Source organism: Petromyzon marinus, chromosome 57 (genome assembly GCF_048934315.1).
Source record: "Petromyzon marinus isolate PM22_M1 ecotype Great Lakes invasive population chromosome 57, UKy_Petmar_22M1.pri1.0, whole genome shotgun sequence".
NCBI lineage: Eukaryota > Metazoa > Chordata > Hyperoartia > Petromyzontiformes > Petromyzontidae > Petromyzon > Petromyzon marinus.
The window spans coordinates 3,816,454-3,837,574 of NC_133723.1; the positions used below are offsets into that span (position 1 = coordinate 3,816,454).

General features: G+C 51.5%; 1 protein-coding gene across 5 annotated transcripts in view; it reads right to left on the bottom strand.

Annotated features, from left to right (window-relative positions):
- Positions 1–21,121, bottom strand: part of COXFA4L3 (cytochrome c oxidase associated subunit FA4L3) — a 67,776-nt gene that overhangs the window by 5,656 nt on the left and 40,999 nt on the right. For 3 of the 5 annotated variants that reach the window (XM_076052685.1, XM_076052684.1, XM_076052686.1), the window contains 2 exons: positions 8,653–8,725; positions 4,802–4,890 (listed from right to left, as the gene is read on the bottom strand). In XM_076052685.1, coding sequence (XP_075908800.1) covers positions 4,802–4,890; positions 8,653–8,725 — 162 coding nt within the window. The other 2 variants (XM_076052687.1, XM_032975964.2) reach the window with 2 other exon arrangements.

The following is a 21,121-nucleotide window of genomic DNA, read 5'->3' on the forward strand; positions in this document are numbered from 1 at the left end:
AAAATATTACTTATTTCATGGGACCTACTTTTGCGGGTACCAAACTATAAGAATAGGTTTCATATCTTGGTACTGGCAAAGGAGGTCACATGATGTAGATGCTCACCCCGAGCTCTCATTACTCTGACGGTGGCATTGTCTTTGTGCTGTTCGCCTTTTGGCGTCCTCTGGTCGAACACCGTTTCGAGACGAGGCTCAAAAGAAAGCCGTCTCTGGTGTGTGGACTAATTAGTTTCAAAGACAATGCATCATCTTCTTTGGTTCTTTCGGTAAAGTCACGTAGAATGAGAATAAAATAATAATAAAATAAAATAACACAATAAAATTCTCACGACGTCTATTCTCATTCTACGTGGTGACTTTACCGAAAGAACCAAAGAAGATGCATCCTTGCAGTCACGAGAGCTTTAAATCGAAATTTAACAATGCATCGTATTTTATTTTCTACCTACGCGACTTTCCCTAAAACACATTCTCCTGCGGAAGGGGAGGGAGCTGGTAGTAGGAACGTTGGGTTGCTCGGTCAATGGCCAGGGTCAACAGCGGCACCACCAAGTGGTGTATTCCACACAATATTGCCCGACTGTCAGGGCGGGCACAAGCCGGTGTGAAGGGTGGGGACCGAGTGGGGACCTGGGATGGTGGAGAGAAAAAAGAAACGCTGTTCCTCAAACAAAAACAGTACAATACCCATCGTGGGGGGGGGGGGGGGGGGTGTTGTTGAACAAGTTGTCATACAATACTTACTCTACCTGGATGTGCATGTACCACCTGAAGCAGCCTCTCCCCCGCCTGAATAGATTTGGTGGCCACCTTCCCCACCCAGCCCCTCCCCTCTCCACCCAGCGCCACCCCTCCCCACCCAGCCCCTCCCCACCCTCCCCACCCTCCCCACCCTCCCCATCCAGCCCCTCCCCACCCTCCCCACCCTCCCCTCTCCACCCAGCGCCACCCCTCCCCACCCAGCCCCTCCCCACCCTCCCCACCCTCCCCACCCAGCCCCTCCCCACCCTCCCCACCCTCCCCACCCAGCCCCTCCCCATCCAGCCCCTCCCCACCCTCCCCACCCTCCCCTCTCCACCCAGCCCCACCCTCCCCACCCAGCCCCACCCTCCCCACCCAGCCCCACCCTCCCCACCCAGCCCCTCCCCACCCTCCCCATCCTGCCCCACCCTCCCCACCCTTTCCACCCTCCCCACCCAGCCCCTCCCCACCCTCCCCTCCCCACCCAGCCCCTCCCCTCCCATTTTTGGATGCACGACGGACGGACGGACACAATAATCCCTATGGGCTGCTGGTGGTGTAGTAACCAGGAGGTTCCTACACAGTATAACCAAAGAGTATGGATTCCTGCAATCACGAAAGCTTCGAATCAAGATTGAATGCATCATATTATCAGAGTGTGCTTTTTTGTTTGCATTCTAACCACAAGCATTGTGCTTAGAATGCAGACAATGATGCTCTTGTACACAAAAGGTTTCCAGTTGTGTTGCCAGAAAAACAGGAGGAAAGTCCCCCGGTTAAAGTCACGTGGGTATAAAATAAAATAAATCACGACGTTTCGGGCGCAACACAAAGCGTCCTTCATCAGGTGGGTAAGCATGGCCTGCTGCTGATGCAGACTGTTTTTAAAGCCCCCTATTCTTATTCATATTCTTAGCTCTTTCGGTAAAGTCACGTTGAAGGGAGACAATAAAATAATAAAAATATATATAAAACTATAAAAATTCTCACGACGTTTCGACCATAACACAAACGGTCGTCATCAGGTGTATCGGTTTGCATTAATTTATATATTTTTAAACGGTGTATTTATTTATTTAAAAACGTCAGCGCCACGCGCAGCGATTTGACAGTTTATTTAGAAGGACGAGTCCATCTATGTTCTGAAAAGAGGAGGGGGGAGACGAAAAATTAATGCACGCTGTCTGAAAGCCACTGTAAGCGTGAACAATCAATTAAGACCTGAAATGGTTCATCAAAACTTTCCAATGATTGCTAAGCCAGAATCCATCTTCTCGGTTGAAATTGTCTCTGTGCTTGCATATGTGGATAGCCTCATGAACGAATCTCTCATGGTAGCCAGATGGCTTATCGTTAAGTTCACGAGCTCAGGCCCCCACTGAGACGCTGTGTAGATCTTTTTTAAACGAGCCACCTGGCCACCACGAATGATTGCTCCACCAAAGTGGCTCACCGCAATCGTCATCGTCGTCATCGTCGTCGTCACGTGTAAATAAATAGCGGCAGCCAACTACTCTCCAAACGCGCGACGCTGAATCGAGGACGCGGAGGTTGAAACCCGGAGAGGAGCCGGAGAAAAATCCCCGGGGAGAGAGAGAGCGAGAGAGACACCGCAAGCTCCAACATGATACACCAGCAGGCGCCGTGGGTCGGGATCGAACCCACGCACCGCTGCTGCTGCTGCGGCTGCGTACCAGACGAGGTAGTTGACACCTCCTAGCCACCACAGGCGCCCTTCTCAGCCACTGAAGGGGCACCCCCAGTGGCAGCTGTCCATGTGTAGTAGTGCGCCAGTAGGGGTAGTGATGATTGCTGCTGTGTGGTCTAGCCTAGGGGCACCCCCAGTGGCAGCTGTCCCTGTGTATTAGTGGGCTAGTAGGGGTAGCGATGATTGCTGCTGTGTGGTCTAGCCTAGGGGCACCCCCAGTGGCAGCTGTCCCTGTGTATTAGTGGGCTAGTAGGGGTAGCGATGATTGCTGCTGTGTGGTCTAGCCTAGGGGCACCCCCAGTGGCAGCTGTCCCTGTGTATTAGTGGGCGAGTAGGGGTAGCGATGATTGCTGCTGTGTGGTCTAGCCTAGGGGTACCCCCAGTGGCAGCTGTCCCTGTGTATTAGTGGGCCAGTAGGGGTAGTGATGATTGTTGCTGTGTGGTCTAGCCTAGGGACACCCCCAGTGGCAGCTGTCCCTGTGTATTAGTGGGCCAGTAGGGGTAGCGATGATTGTTGCTGTTTGGTCTAGCCTAGGGGCACCCCCGTGGCAGCTGTCCCTGTGTATTAGTGGGCTAGTAGGGGTAGCGATGATTGTTGCTGTTTGGTCTAGCCTAGGGGCACCCCCGTGGCAGCTGTCCCTGTGTATTAGTGGGCTAGTAGGGGTAGCGATGATTGTTGCTGTGTGGTCTAGCCTAGGGGCACCCCCGTGGCAGCTGTCCCTGTGTATTAGTGGGGCTAGTAGGGGTAGTGATGATTGTTGCTGTGTGGTCTAGCCTAGGGGCACCCCCAGTGGCAGCTGTCCCTGTGTATTAGTGGGCTAGTAGGGGTAGCGATGATTGCTGCTGTGTGGTCTAGCCAAGGGGCTCCCCCAGTGGCAGCTGTCCCTGTGTATTAGTGGGCCAGTAGGGGTAGCGATGATTGTTGCTGTTTGGTCTAGCCTAGGGGCACCCCCGTGGCAGCTGTCCCTGTGTATTAGTGGGCCAGTAGGGGTAGTGATGATTGTTGCTGTGTGGTCTAGCCTAGGGGCACCCCCAGTGGCAGCTGTCCCTGTGTATTGCTTGTAGGGGTAGCGATGATTGTTGCTGTGTGGTCTAGCCTAGGGGCACCCCCAGTGGCAACTGTCCCTGTGTATTAGTGGGCTAGTAGGGGTAGCGATGATTGTTGTTGTGTGATCTAGCCTAGGGGCACCCCCAGTGGCAGCTGTCCCTGTGTATTAGTGGGCGATTAGGGGCAGCGATGATTGTTGCTGTGTGGTCTAGCCTAGGGGCACCCCCAGTGGCAGCTGTCCCTGTGTATTAGTGGGCGAGTAGGGGTAGCGATGATGGTTGCTGTGTGATCTAGCCAAGGGGCTCCCCCAGTGGCAGCTGTCCCTGTGTATTAGTGGGCGAGTAGGGGTAGCGATGATTGCTGCTGTGTGATCTAGCCTAGGGGCACCCCCAGTGGCAGCTGTCCCTGTGTATTAGTGGGCCAGTAGGGGTAGTGATGATTGTTGCTGTGTGGTCTAGCCTAGGGGCACCCCCAGTGGCAGCTGTCCCTGTGTATTAGTGGGCTAGTAGGGGTAGTGATGATTGTTGCTGTTTGGTCTAGCCTAGGGGCACCCCCGTGGCAGCTGTCCCTGTGTATTAGTGGGCTAGTAGGGGTAGTGATGATTGTTGCTGTGTGGTCTAGCCAAGGGGCACCCCCAGTGGCAGCTGTCCCTGTGTATTAGTGGGCTAGTAGGGGTAGCAATGATGGTTGCTGTGTGATCTAGCCTAGGGGCACCCCCAGTGGCAGCTGTCCCTGTGTATTAGTGGGCTAGTAGGGGTAGCAATGATGGTTGCTGTGTGATCTAGCCTAGGGGCACCCCCAGTGGCAGCTGTCCCTGTGCGTCAGTCTGCTGCCAGAAGGGGTAGCGACGATTGCTGCTCTGTGGGTCTGTGGCCTAGGGGCACCCCCAGTGGCAGCTCTCCCTGTTCACGCGCGCGGCGTTTAAACCTCAGCGATCGGCCGTGGCCCCGGCGCGCCCATTACGGTGTCGCTGGGAACGAGAGAGGGGAACCCACAGGCCCAGGGCCTGAACCCAGCTACTCAGCAGTGTCGGCGCACTGTCTGTGAGATGACAGAGAGGGAGAGAGAAAGTAAGGGTAGATAGAGAGGGGAGAGATGATAAAGAGAGAGAGAGGGGGAAGAGAGGAGAGAGAGAGAGAGAAGACACGAGCTGCCGTCCGAGGACATAGGACTGCGAGGAGTGCTGGATGCAGCACTTGTCGTAGTTACAAAAAAAACATTACATAGAAAACAGGGGGAACAGAGAGAGAGAGAGGGAGATCGAGAAAAGAGAGCGGAGAGAGAGAGAGAGAGAGACTCACACGACGTCGCTCTTCGTGAGGAGGCTGTAGATGCCCATGAGGACTCCTCCTCCGACCGTAAATCCCAGGAACACCACAATGGGGATCACCTGGAGACACGGAGACACGGGGAGACACAGAGACACGTGGAGACACAGAGATACGGAGAGACACAGAGACACGGGGAGATAAGGGGAGACACGGGGAGACACGGAGACACGGGGAGACACAGAGACACAGACACGGAGACACAGAGACACGAGGAGATAAGGGGAGACACAGAAACACGGAGAGACACAGAGACACGGGGAGATAAGGGGAGACACGGGGAGACACAGAGATACGGGGAGACACAGAGACACAGAGACACGGGGAGACAGAGAGACACAGAGACACAGAGGCACAGAGACACGGGGAGACAAAGACACAGGCATAAATGACAACCCTCGGTGCTTGTGAATGATGGGATAAGTCCAAAGATGGCCCGTATAGCCCACACAGACACCCGGGCCAAGTACCGTGAGCACGAGCACCTCACGAGGGCACGAGGTGGCCAGCACCACGCCCGACCGCCTTTGTCTCTCCCGAGAATGCGATGTTTTTGTTTCTTCCAATATATAAATGGCACACATTTGAGGCCGAGTCTACCTAGGGGGAGGCCACGGAAACCCCCTTCGATTAATCGTCACCGGTGGTGGCGATGCCGGCGGCCGCGAGAGGGAATCGAACCCGGGTCTCTTGGCCCGGTTGTGTGGCCGCGGTGCAGCGCGCTAACCGCTGCGCCACCGCTCCCCCACACCCCACAGACACAAAGGCAAAGGTAGCGGAGTCATCGTGAGTGGGCAAAGGGAGCCTCAAGCCGTCTCGCATTCCTCGGCCCGTCAAACAACGACACAGACTCACACAGATCCCCTCCCACTCACTCACACACTCGCATACTCACTGTCCCACACTCACTCAATCACTCACTCTTTACACACTCAATCATTCACTCACCACTCACTCACACTCTATCACTCACTCACACACACTCATACACTCACACACTCACTCATACACTCACACACACTCACTCACACACTCATACACTCACACAGATCCACTCCCACTCACTCACACACTCGCATACTCACTGTCCCACACACTCACTCAATCACTCACTCACTCTTTACACACTCATACACTCACACACACTCACACACTCACTGTCCCACACACTCACTCAATCACTCACTAAACACACTCAATAATTCACTCACACTATCACTCACTCACTGTCTTACACACTCACTCAATCATTCACTCACACACTCAATCACTCACTCACACTATATCACTCACTCACATACACGCACTCATACACTCACACTCACTCATACACTCGCACACACTCACACACTCACTGTCCCACACACTCACTCAATCACTCACTCACACACTGAATCAATCACTCACACAATCATTCACTCACACTCTATCACTCACTCACACACACTCATACACTCACACAACAACAACCGCCATTCGCCACTAAGTGGCGGTGACGTCACCACGACGCTTGTGCCAGGCTATGTGCACCCTGAGGCCACGTGAAGTGTCGAACGCCCGCTGGCAGGAGGTCACGGGGCAGACCCAGGTGCCACGGGTCGACTGACTGAGATGACTGGCTGATGCACCACCTGTGCCCCCTACTGTGTCAACCTGCTGTGCTTTAGCCACCCGGCGCTCCGCTCGTTGTTGTGAGCGTCGCTCCTCCGCCCTCCGTTGTTGTTGGAGGGCGACTGCCTCCAACTGCCCAGTAGCATCCTTCACGGGCCTCCTCCACAGAGGCCGATCTTGATACCGCTGGTACCAGTCATCGGCAAGTCCACTCAGCTCCACGTCCTCCTGTACCACATCACTCCATCTCCTCCTCTAGCCCGTGCCGCGCCCGCTTAGCCCCCTCAATCCGGCCAAACAAAGCTGTTTCGGCATGCGGTGGCTGGGCATGCGGGCTACATGACCCAGCCATCGCAGCCTTGCCTGCCGGAGGAGCTCAACGATGGGACCCTGCCCAGATCTTTCAAGGATTTGTGAGCTCCTCACACAATCCAGTCTGGTTAAACCCAGGATGGATCGTAGGCAGGCCAGCCTAAATATTTCTAACCGGCGAAGATGTTCCATTAGGGTGGGTCCATGTTTCGCAAGCATAGATAAGGGAGGGAATGACACACGAACACACACACACACGCGTAAACACACACACACACGTACACACACACACGCGCGCAAACACGCGTACACACACACACGAACACACACACGCGTACACACACACGCGTACACACACACGTACACACACACACGTGCGCACACACACGAACACACACACGAACACACACACGCGCGCACACACACGCGCACACACACACGTACACATACACACACACACACGCGCACACACACACGTACACATACACACACACGCGAACACACACACGAACACACACACGCGTACACACACACGCGCGCACACACACACACGAACACACACACACGAACACACACACACGTACACACACACGAACACACACACACACGCGTACACACACACACGCACACACACGCACGTACGCACACAGAATGCTGTGTGCATGGACACTCGTCCTGCGGCTGTATCTCGCCGCGTGATCTCTCGATTGGGAAAGTGGCGCTTTGGGGGGGGCAACAGGCGGAGAGCGACTCGAAGTCGCGAGCGGGGAGCGGTGGGGCAGTGGTCGCGAGCGGGGAGCGGTGGGGCAGTGGTCGCGAGCGGGGAGCGGTGGGGCAGGTCGCGAGCGGGGAGCGTGGGGGCAGTGGTCGCGAGCGGGGAGCGGTGGGGCTGTGGTCGCGAGCGGGGAGCGGTGGGGCAGTGGTCGCGAGCGGGGAGCGGTGGGGCTGTGGTCGCGAGCGGGGAGCGGTGGGGCTGTGGTCGCGAGCGGGGAGCGGTGGGGCAGTGGTCGCGAGCGGGCAGCGGTGGGGCTGTGGTCGCGAGCGGGGAGCGGTGGGGCAGTGGTCGCGAGCGGGGAGCGGTGGGGCAGTGGTCGCGAGCGGGCAGCGGTGGGGCTGTGGTCGCGAGCGGGGAGCGGTGGGGCTGTGGTCGCGAGCGGGGAGCGGTGGGGCTGTGGTCGCGAGCGGGGAGCGGTGGGGCAGTGGTCGCGAGCGGGGAGCGGTGGGGCTGTGGTCGTGAGCGGGGAGCGGTGGGGCAGTGGTCGCGAGCGGGGAGCGGTGGGGCAGTGGTCAGTCCCGCTCGGAGAGGACCACGAACCCCGCTGACCCGAGTTCGAGATATCGCTCGCGATCAATGACAATGGGGACTGGGAGACGCGGGGTGGGGGAGGGGAGACGCGGGGAGGGAGACACGGGGGGGGGGGGGGTAGGGAGACACGGGGGGGTAGGGAGACACGGGGGGGTAGGGAGACACGGGGGGGGGGTAGGGAGACACGGGGGGGTAGGGAGACACGGGGGGGGGTAGGGAGACACGGGGGGGTAGGGAGACACGGGGGGGGGAGGGAGACACTGGGGGGGTAGGGAGACACGGGGGGGGGAGGGAGACACTGGGGGGGTATGGTGACACGGGGGGGGGGAGGGAGACACTGGGGGGGTAGGGAGACACGGGGGGGGGAGGGAGACACTGGGGGGGTATGGTGACACGGGGGGGGGGGTAGGGAGACACGGGGGAGGGGGGAGACGCTTGGAGGGAGACACGGGGGGGGGGTAGGGAGACACGGGGGGGGGGTAGGGAGACACGGGGGGGGGAGGGAGACACGGGGGAGGGGGGAGAGACGCTTGGAGGGAGACACGGGGGGGGGGGGTAGGGAGACACGGGGGGGGGGGGGGGACGCGGCTCCCACCTCCTTCCTCTTGAGTAGAAACTTGGTCACGGGGCCCATGGCTCTCGTCGCGCTCCGCTGGTGCCGCAGCTGCCTGCGCGCGGGCAAGGAGAGGGCGGCACGGAACGTCGGACAAGACGAGGCGCGTCAAACCCTGCCGAGGCTGTGACCGGCAGGCCTCGTGAGGCCTGGATCCTTCCCCCGCCTCCCAGCGTCGCGATGCGACTTTGGAATTCTCCGGCTGAGTGTCGCGACAGACGCTGCAAGATCAGAGGCACTGCGCACTGAGAGTAATGATGATGATGAGGGTAATGATGATGATGAGGGTAATGATGATGATGAGGGTAATGATGATGATGAGGGTAATGATGATGATGAGGGTAATGATGATGATGAGGGTAATGATGATGATGAGGGTAATGATGATGAGGGTAATGATGATGATGAGTAATGATGATGATGAGGGTAATGATGATGATGAGGGTAATGATGATGATGAGGGTAATGATGATGAAGGTAATGATGATGATGAGAGTAATGATGATGAGGGTAATGATGATGATGTGAGTAATGACGATGATGAGAGTAATGATGATGAGGGTAATGATGATGATGAGGGTAATGATGATGATGGGGGTAACGATGATGATGAGTTTAACGATGATGATGAGGGTAATGATGATGATGAGAGTAATGATGATTCTGAGAGTAATGATGATGAGAGTAATGATGATGATGAGGGTAATGATGATGATGATGAGTAATGACGATGATGAGAGTAATGATGATGAGAGTAATGATGATGATGAGGGTAATGATGATGATGAGAGTAATGATGATGATGAGAGTAATGATGATGATGAGGGTAATGATGATGATGAGGGTAATGATGATGATGAGGGTAATGATGATGATGAGGGTAATGATGATGATGAGGTAATGATGATGATGAGGGTAATGATGATGATGAGGGTAATGATGATGATGAGTAATGATGATGATGAGGGTAATGATGATGATGAGGGTAATGATGATGATGAGGGTAATGATGATGAAGGTAATGATGATGATGAGAGTAATGATGATGAGGGTAATGATGATGATGATGAGTAATGACGATGATGAGAGTAATGATGATGAGGGTAATGATGATGATGAGGGTAATGATGATGATGAGGGTAACGATGATGATGAGTTTAACGATGATGATGAGGGTAATGATGATGATGAGAGTAATGATGATTCTGAGAGTAATGATGATGAGAGTAATGATGATGATGAGGGTAATGATGATGATGATGAGTAATGACGATGATGAGAGTAATGATGATGAGAGTAATGATGATGATGAGGGTAATGATGATGATGAGAGTAATGATGATGATGAGAGTAATGATGATGATGAGGGTAATGATGATGAGGGTAATGATGATGATGAGGGTAATGATGATGATGAGGGTAATGATGGGGGGTGGGGGGGGGTAAGGTCACGTAAATATATAAATGTTGTGTCGTTAAACCCACCACCACCCAACACAGCCAATTAGTAAAGGGTTTGTCACGTAAACAGAACGTAGCCAATTTGTCACTAGTACAGCACTAGTGTATAGTGTAGTGTATGGTGTAGTGTATAGTATTGTAGTGTATCGTAGTGTGTAGTGTAGTGTATCGTAGTGTGTAAAGTGTAGTATTGTATAGTGTAGTGTATAGTGTAGTGTATAGTGTAGTGTATAGTGTAGTGTATAGTAGTGTATAGTGTAGTGTATAGTGTAGTGTATAGTAGTGTGGTGTATAGTGAAGTGTATAGTAGTGGTGTATAGTGTAGTGTATAGTGTAGTGTACAGTGTAGTATTTAGTGAAGTGTATAGTAGTGTATAGTAGTGTAGTGTATAGTGGTGTATAGTAGTGTATAGTGTAGTGTATAGTAGAGTGTATAGTAGTGGTGTATAGTGTAGTGTATAGTGTAGTGTATAGTGAGTGTATATTGAGTGTATAGTGGAGTGTATAGTAGTGTAGTGCATAGTGGAGTGTATAGTAGTGTAGTGTATAGTGGTAGTGGATAGTGTAGTGTATAATAGTGTATAGTGTAGTGTATAGTAGTGTTGTGTATAGTGTAGTGTATAGTGTTGTGTATAGTAGTATAGTGTATAGTAGTGGTGTATAGTAGTTTAATGTATAGTAGTGTAGTGAATAGTCGTGTGTAGTGTAGTGTATAGTGTAGTGTATTGTAGTGGTTTATAGTGTAGTGTATAGTAGTAGTGTATAGCGTAGTGTAGAATATTGTAGTGGTGTATAGTAGTGGTGTATAGTGTAGTGTATAGGAGTGTAGTGTATAGTGTAGTGTATAGTGGTAGTGTATCGTAGTAGTGTATAGTGTAGTGTATAGTGTAGTGTATAGTAGTAGCGTATTGTGTAGTGTATAGTAGTGTATAGTGGTAGTGTATAGTAATAGTTTACTGTATAGTAGTGTATAGTGTAGTGTATAGTAGTATAGTGTAGTATATAGTAGTTTAGTGTATAGTAGTGTAGTGTATAGTCTAGTGTATAGTAGTGTATAGTGTATAGTAGTGTAGTGTATAGTAGTATATAGTAGTGACTAGTGTAGTGTATAGTATTGTATAGTGTAGTATATAGTAGTTTAGTGTATAGTAGTGTATAGTGTAGTGTATAGTAGTGTATAGTAGTGTAGTGTATAGTGTAGTGTAGTATATATATTAGTGTAGTGTATAGTAGTGTATAGTAGTGTAGTGTATAGTGTAGTGTCGTATATAGTAGTTTAGTGTATAGTAGTGTAGTATATAGTAGTTTAGTGTATAGTAGTGTAGTGTATAGTAGTGTATAGTGTAGTGTATAGTGTAGTGTATAGTGTATAGTAGTGTAGTGTATAGTAGTGTATAGTAGTGTATAGTGTAGTGTATAGTAGTGTATAGTAGTGTATAGTGTAGTGTATAGTAGTGTAGTGTATAGTGTAGTGTAGTATATAGTAGTTTAGTGTATAGTAGTGTATAGTGTAGTGTATAGTGTATAGTAGTGTAGTGTATAGTAGTGTATAGTAGTGACTAGTGTAGTGTATAGTGTAGTGTAGTATATAGTAGTTTAGTGTATAGTAGTGTATAGTGTAGTGTATAGTAGTGTAGTGTATAGTGTAGTGTAGTATATATATTAGTGTAGTGTATAGTAGTGTATAGTAGTGTAGTGTAGTATATATTAGTGTAGTGTATAGTAGTGTATAGTGTAGTGTATAGTGTAGTGTATAGTAGTGTATAGTGTATTGTTTAGTGTAGTGTAAAGTAGTGTAGTGTAAAGTGTAGTGTAGTATATATTAGTGTAGTGTATAGTAGTGTTGTGTATAGTGTAGTGTATAGTAGTGTATAGTGGTGTAGCGTATAGTGTAGTGTGGTATATAGTAGTTTAGTGTATAGTAGTGTATAGTGTAGTGTATAGTGTAGTGTATTGTAGTGTATAGTAATGTAGTGTATCGTGTAGTGTATAGTAGTGTATAGTAGTGTAGTGTATAGTGTAGTGTAGTATATAGTAGTGTAGTGTATAGTAGTGTATAGTGTAGTGTATAGTGTAGTGTATTGTAGTGTATAGTAATGTAGTGTATCGTGTAGTGTATAGTAGTGTAGTGTATAGTGTAGTGTAGTATATAGTAGTGTAGTGTATAGTAGTGTATAGTGTAGTGTACTAATAGTACAGCACCACGGTTGTGTGTTGAAGAGCCAAGCCACAACGTTTACAATCTGTGTTAGGACGTTTCGCCAGTAATTACAACCAGCTTCAGGTTGACAGACAGATTTGTGGAGAAATTACTAATTTTCTGTGTTGGGTGGTGGCGGGTTTGATGACACATTGTCATCATCGTCACCATCGTCATCATCGTCACCATCGTCACCATCATCATTATCATTGTCATCGTCACCATCGTCACCATCGTCATCGTCACCATCATGACCATCATCGTCATCGTCATCATCGTGACCATCGTCACCATCGTCATCGTCACCACCATCGTCATCATCGTCACTATCATCGTTACCGTCACCATCGTCATTGTCACTATCATTGCTACCGTCACCATCGTCATCGTCACCATCATCGTCATCGTCACTATCATCGTTACCGTCACCATCATCATCGTCACCATCGTCATCGTCACCATCATCATCGTCGTCACCATCATCATCGTCGTCACCATCATCATTGTCACCATTGTCTTCGTCACCATCGTCACCATTGTCATCGTCACCATCGTCATCATCGTCACCATCGTCACCATCGTCACCATCATCATCGTCACCATCATCATCGTCACCATCGTCACCATCATCACCATCGTCATCGTCATCATCGTCACCATCGTCACCATCGTCACCATCGTCATCGTCACGCGCTTTTCTGGCCCGTCTGGAACGCTCTTCTGATACGATGGAGGCTCACTGGGAGCTGTGATGCCACTGTGAAGTCATCACCACCATCATCACCATCAACAACACCACCATCAACACCATCATCACCATCAACAACACCACCATCATCATCATCATCACCATCATCACCATCAACAACACCACCATCATCATCACCATCATCACCATCATCACCATCATCACTACCATCACCATCACCACCACCACCATCATCACCATCACCACCATCACCACCATCAACACCACGACCATCGCCACCATCATCACCATCACCACCACCATCACCACCACCACCATCACCATCATCACCATCAACACCACCACGACCATCACCACCATCATCACCACCATCAACACCATCAACAACACCATCATCACCATCATCACCATCAACACCACCACGACCATCACCACCATCACCACCATCACCATCACCACCACCATCACCACCAGCACCATCACCACCATCACCATCATCACCATCACCACCATCACCACCACCACGACCATCACCACCATCATCATCATCACCATCACCACCATCACCATCACCACCATCACCACCACCATCACCATCACCACCATCAACACCACCACGACCATCACCACCATCACCACCATCACCACCACCACCACCATCACCACCATCATCACCACCATCACCATCACCACCATCACCACCATCACCACCACCACGACCATCACCACCATCACCACCATCACCATCACCACCATCACCACTATCACCACCATCACCACCATAACCATCACCACCACCACCACGACCATCACCACCACCACCATCACCACCATCACCACCATCACCATCACCACCACCACCACGACCATCACCACCATCACCACCATCACCACCACCATCACCACCATCATCACCACCATCACCATCACCACCATCACCATCACCACCATCACCACCATCACCACCACCACGACCATCACCACCATCACCACCATCACCATCACCACCATCACCACTATCACCACCATCACCACCATCACCACCACCACCACGACCATCACCACCATCACCATCACCACCATCACCACCATCACCATCACCACGACCATCACCACTATTACCACCACCATCACCACCACCATCCATTCATGCGATCGAACTGTAAAAACAACCCCCTCTATTATGGATGATATTGGTCGCGAAAGCCCGCTAAGTGATACTGATCGTCATCTCGATTGACAAACTCATTTCTTTAGAACTGTTCTTGTATTTAGCACGTTTGGCTACGTACGGTGCGAAAGAAATTCAACGGACATACAAACACACACAGTTGCCTACGTACGGTGCGAAAGAAGGTCAACGTACACGCATGCAAACGCATAAATTTTGTACCGGTAATTCTCATAACAGGTTACCAGCAGCCCCGAACCACCAAAGTTCTAACTCGACACATGTTACACGTGTACACACACGTGTACACACACGTGTACACACACGTGTACACACACGTGTACACACACACACGTGTACACACACACACGTGTACACACACACACGTGTACACACACACACGTGTACACACACACACGTGTACACACACACACGTGTACACACACACACGTGTACACACACACACGTGTACACACACACACGTGTACACACACACACGTGTACACACACACACGTGTACACACACACACGTGTACACACACACACGTACCTGTATATGTAGCGAGTGATCCACACACACACGTGTACACACACACGTGTACACACACACGTGTACACACACACGTACCTGTATATGTAGCGAGTGATCCACACACACACATATACACACACGTGAACACACACCCCGGTTGCATGCGAATTTATACTCCGCTCAGCGCTGGGAAGTAGGCGTAACCCGTCTTATCCTGCCCACGTGTTGTCACACTTACACACTTACACACACACACTTACACACACACTCACGTACACACTCACACTTACACACACACTCACACGTACACACTCACACACTTACACACACACGTACACACTCACTTACACACTCACACACTTACACACACACTTACACACACACTCACACACTTACACACTCACACACTCACTTACATACTTACACACACACACACTCACGTACACACTCACACTTACACTCACACGTACACACTCACACACTTACACACTTACACACACACATACACACTCACACACTTACACACACACTCACACACTTACACACACACACTCACACGTACACACTCACTTATATACACTCACACATTCACACACTTTAACACTCACTCACACACTCGCACTCACTTACACACACTCACTTACACACGCACTTACATACACACTCACTTACATACACACTCACTGACACACTTACACGTACACACTCACACACTTACACACTCACACTCTTACACACTCACACTCTTACACACACCCTTAAAGACTCACACAATCACACACTTACACACACACTCACACGTACACACTCGCACACTTACTTACACACTCACACTCTTACACACTCACTTACAAACTTACCGACTCACACACGCACACACTTACACACACACTCACACACGTACACACTCACACACTCACACACACACTCACACACACACTCACACACACACTCACACACTCACACACGTACAAACTCACACACTTACTTACACACTCACACACTCACTTACACACTCACACACTCACTTACACACTCACACACTCACTTACACACTCACTCACACATGTACACACTCGCACACTCACACATTTACACACACTCTCACTCACTCACTTGTACACTCATACAAATATCTCCCGTGTGGCCTTAACAGACTGTTGGGGCAAGTGCTGTTAGCGAGCACCTATGAAGGCCGGCACGGCACACGAGGGGGTGGGTGGCCAGCAACCACGCCCGACCGCCTTTGTCTCCCCAGTGGCGATGTTTACTACACACCGCACCGGGTACCCATTTGAGGCCGAGTCGACCTAGCGGAGGCCCAGGACCGGTTCTGACAATACGTCAGAACCGGTCCTGGGCGGCCGTGAGCGGGAATCGAACTCGAGTGGCCGGGTTCGTGACGCGGTGCAGCGCAGCGCGCTAACCGCTGCGCCACCGCTCCCCCACTCGCTCCCCAACTCACCACGTGGGTTTACGAGAACAACAACAACAACAACCACAACATGCTCAGCCCGTTCGGGCGCACGGACATTCGACGTTCCCATGGACGGGGCTGCGTCTGTCGAAGGGGGTTCGCGTGCGAGTAGGAGGCGTCGCTGGCGGGGGAGGGGATGAGGAGGAGGCGTGGGGGGGGGACACAGTGGCTTCTAGAAATGAAGGGGGATACAAAGACGGCGAGGAGGAGGAGGAGGGCGGAGCGCTGCGTGGCCGTGACTGAGCAAGAAATACGCGGGAGGGAGAGAGAGGGCGAGAGAGAGGGTGAGAGAGAGGGTGAGCGTGAGAGAGAGGGTGAGTGGGTGAGTAAGTGTGAGAGAGAGAGAGTGTGAGTGAGTGTGTGAGTGTCAGAGAGAGTGTATGAATTTTAGAGGGAGTGTGAGTGAGTGTTAGTGAGTGTTTGACAGACAGGGTGAGTGAGTGTGAGAGAGAGGGTGAGAGAGAGGGTGAGAGAGAGGGTGAGTAAATGTGAGCGAGAGTGTGAGTGAGTGTATGAGTGTAAGAGAGAGTGTATGAGTTTGAGAGGGAGTGTGAGTGAGTGTGTGAGTGTAAGAGAGAGTGTATGAGTTTGAGAGAGAGTGTGAGTGAGAGAAAGGGTGAGAGAGTGTGAGTGAGTGTGAGTGTTTGACAGACAGGGTGAGTGAGTGTGAGAGACAGGGTGAGTGAGTGTGAGAGAGAGGGTGAGTGGGTGAGTAAGTGTGTGAGAGAGAGAGTGTGAGTGAGTGTGTGAGTGTAAGAGAGAGTTATGAGTGTGATAGGGAGTGTGAGTGAGTGTGTGAATGTAAGAGAGAGTGTATGAGTTTGAGAGGGAGTGTGAGTGAGTGTGAGTGAGTGTTTGACAGACAGGGTGAGTGAGTGTGAGAGACAGGGTGAGTGAGTGTGAGAGAGAGAGGGTGAGTGAGAGGGTGAGCGTGAGAGAGAGGGTGAGTGGGTGAGTAAGTGTGAGAGAGAGTGTGAGTGAGTGTGAGTGAGTGTTTGACAGACAGGGTGAGTGAGTGTGAGAGACAGGGTGAGTGAGTGTGAGAGACAGGGTGAGTGAGTGTGAGAGAGAGGGTGAGAGAGAGGGTTAGCGTGAGAGAGAGGGTGAGTGGGTGAGTAAGTGTGAGAGAGAGAGTGTGAGTGAGTGTGTGAATGTCAGAGAGAGTGTATGAGTTTGAGAGGGAGTGTGAGTGAGTGTGAGTGAGTGTTTGACAGACAGGGTGAGTGAGTGTGAGAGACAGGGTGAGTGAGTGTGAGAGAGAGAGGGTGAGTGTGAGTGAGTGTGAGTGAGTGTTGACAGACAGGGTGAGTGAGTGTGAGTGAGTGTTTGACAGAGAGGGTGTGAGAGAGAGGGTGAGTGAGAGTGAGATGAAAGTGAGTGAGTGTGACTGAGTGTGTGAGTGAGAGTGTGTGAGCGTAAGAGAAAGCGTATGAGTGTGATAGAGAGTGTGAGTGAGTGTGTGAGTGTAAGAGAGAGTGTATGAGTGTGATAGGGAGTGTGAGTGAGTGTGTGAATGTAAGAGAGAGTGTATGAGTGTGATAGGGAGTGTGAGTGAGTGTGTGAGTGTAAGAGAGAGTGTATGAGTGTGATAGGGAGTGTGAGTGAGTGTGTGAATGTAAGAGAGAGTGTATGAGTGTGATAGGGAGTGTGAGTGAGTGTGTGAGTGTAAGAGAGAGTGTATGAGTGTGATAGGGAGTGTGAGTGAGTGTGTGAATGTAAGAGAGAGTGTATGAGTTTGAGAGAGAGTGTGAGTGAGAGAAAGGGTGAGAGAGTGTGAGTGAGTGTGAGTGAGTGTGAGAGACAGGGTGAGTGAGTGTGACAGAGAGGGTGAGTGAGTGTGAGTGAGTGTGAGAGAGAGAGTGAGAGAGAGGGTGAGTGTAAGAGAGAGTGTATGATTTTGAGAGGGAGTGTGTGAGTGTAAGAGAGAGTCTATGAGTTTGAGAGGGAGTGTGAGTGAGTGTGAGTGAGTGTTTGACAGACAGGGTGAGTGAGTGTGAGAGACAGGGTGAGTGAGTGTTTGACAGAGAGGGTGAGAGAGAGGGTGAGCGTGAGAAAGAGGGTGAGTGGGTGAGTAAGCATGAGAGAGAGAGTGTGAGTGAGTGTGTGAGTGTAAGAGAGAGTGTATGAGTTTGAGAGAGAGTGTGAGTGAGTGTGAGTGAGTGTTTGACAGACAGGGTGAGTGAGTGTGAGAGAGAGGGTGAGTGAGAGTGAGATGAAAGTGAGTGAGTGTCACTGAGTGTGTGAGTGAGAGTGTGTGAGCGAAAGAGAAAGTGTATTAGTGTGATAGGGAGTGTGAGTGAGTGTGTGATAGAGTGTCAGTGTTTGAGAGAGTGTGTGTCAAAGAGAGTGTGAGTGTGAGAGAGAGGGAGAGAGAGCGGTGTGCAGTAAACGTCGCCACTGGGGAGACAAAGGCGGCCGGGCGTGGTGCTGGCCACCCACCCCTTTGTATTCAGTGGCGGCCTGTTTAGGCTACACGGGGGATATTTGTCTTTGGTGGTGACGGTGGTGATGACGGTGGTGGTGATGGTGATGGTGGTAATAATGGTTGGTGGTGATGGTGGTGATGATGGTGGTGATGGTGGTGATGGTGGTGATGGTGGTGGTGATAGTGATGGTGGTGATGGTGGTGGTAGAGATGGTGGTGGTGATGATGGTTGGTGATGGTGATGGTGGTGATGATGGTGGTGATGGTGGTGATGGTGGTGGTGGAGATTGTGGTGGTAGAGATGGTGGTGGTGATGATGGTTGTGATGATGGTTGGTGGTGGCGGTGGTGGTGATGGGAGGAAGGGATTCAATCTCGGAGCGGCAAGACGGAAGAAGCAGAGAGAGGAGTCCTGAGTGAGTTTGAGGGTGGATGGGTGAGTGATTAGGATAGGTGAGTGGGTTGGTGAGTGGGTGAGTAGGTGGCTGAGCGTCTGAGTGGGTGAGTGAATGGTTGAGTGGGTGAGCGAGTGGGTGGGTGACTGGGTAGGTGAGTGAGTGAGTGAATGAGTGGGTGATGAGAGTTGGTGAATAAGTGAATGGGTGGGTGAGTGGCAGAATGAGTGAGTGGCTGAAATGGGTTAGTGGCTGGATGAGTGAGTGGCTGAGTGAGTGAGTGGCTGAGTGAGTAGCTGAGTGAGTGAGTCATTGAGTGAGTGGGTGGCTGAGTGACTGGCTGAGTGAGTGGCTGAGTGAGTGAGTGGCTGAGTGAGTAAGTGGCTGAGTGAGTGAGTGGCTGAGTGAGTGAGTGGCTGAGTGAGTGAGTGGCTGAGTGAGTGGCTGAGTGAGTGAGTGGCTGAGTGAGTGAGTGGCTGAGTGAGTGGCTGAGTGAGTGAGTGAGTGGCTGAGTGAGTGGCTGAGTGAGTGGCTGAGTGAGTGAGTGGCTGAGTGAGTGAGTGGCTGAGTGAGTGGGTGGCTGAGTGAGTGAGTGGCTGAGTGAGTGAGTGGCTGAGTGAGTGGCTGAGTGAGTGAGTGAGTGGCTGAGTGAGTGGCTGAGTGAGTGGCTGAGTGAGTGAGTGGCTGAGTGAGTGAGTGGCTGAGTGAGTGGGTGGCTGAGTGAGTGAGTGGCTGAGTGAGTGAGTGGCTGAGTGAGTGACTGAGTGAGTGAGTGGCTGAGTGAGTGAGTGGCTGAGTGGCTGAGTGAGTGAGTGGCTGAGTGAGTAAGTGGCTGAGTGAGTGAGTGACTGAGTGAGTGGCTGAGTGAGTGAGTGGCTGAGTGAGTGGCTGAGTGAGTGTTTGAGCTTTAGAAACTTTCCGTTCCAACCCACCGAGGAATAACAGCCACATCAATTACGTGTCGTCGGCCTGGCAATGCCACAGCAGGGAATTTGCAATTTCGAACCGACACCACCTGCAGAATCAGCAGCATCATCATCATCAGCGGCATCAACAGCAGCATCAGCAGGTGAGAGCGATGATCTGACTCAGGTCAATATGGATCGTGGCGGACAGAACAGGGTGGTCCAGATGTCTCGTGACCCCCCTCCCCCCAAAAAAGTTACGTTTGAAAACATTCGTGGGTAAGGAGACATCTGGGCCATCCTGTAGATCTTTCGTACACGGATTTGTCAACGTCTGCGGGGTGGGTTTCCTCTGCAACACACCGCCGATTAGCGCCGGGCGAAGTAGTTTCTCATTTCACAAACGAAACCAAACACAAAAACCCCACTTTGTGCTTGATGAGGCTGCGTCGTGTGGCGGCGGGTTTCACGACACATTCATTTTCACGCTAATGTAACCCCAAAATATATATACAAAATGAAACTTTGGTGGTGGTTGTTGTGGTGGCGGTGGTTGTGGTTGTGTTGGCGGTGGTTGTGGTGGCGGTGGTGGCGGTGGTGCTGGTGGTTGTGGCGGTGGTGGTGACGGTGGTGGCAGTGGTGGTGGTGGTTGTTGTAGTGGTGGTGGCAGTGGTGGTGGTGGTTGTTGTGGTTGTGGTGGTGGTAGCCGGCTCTTGTCAGGAGAAGGCGGATGGGGCGGCAAGGTGCGGACTCCACCTGTCCCGTCTGCACGGGATAGAGCGTTTCCCCCTCGCACGCGTGGGGCTTCTCCGGATCGTCCGGCGTCCTCCTCGCACGTGTGTACACACTCGTGGACGACTTTACGATTCGTCCTCTCTCTCTCAGTCGTCCTCTCTCTCTCTCTCTCTGAGTCGCCCTCTCTTTCTCTCTGAGTCGTCTTCTCTCTCACTCTGAGTCGTCCTTTCTCTCGCTCTCTCTCGATATGTGAGAGGTGGCGACTGCGCGTTACGAGTTGGCATCCTGATTAAGATGCACTGCGTTGGACGCGCAGAGACTCGGGCTGGTTGCGAGAGTTCTGAACTGAACTCCATTAATGTCATGACATTTCATGAGTGGGTGGGTGAGCGAGTGTTTGGCTGGGTGAGTGAGTGATTGGATGGGTCTGTGAATTGCGGTA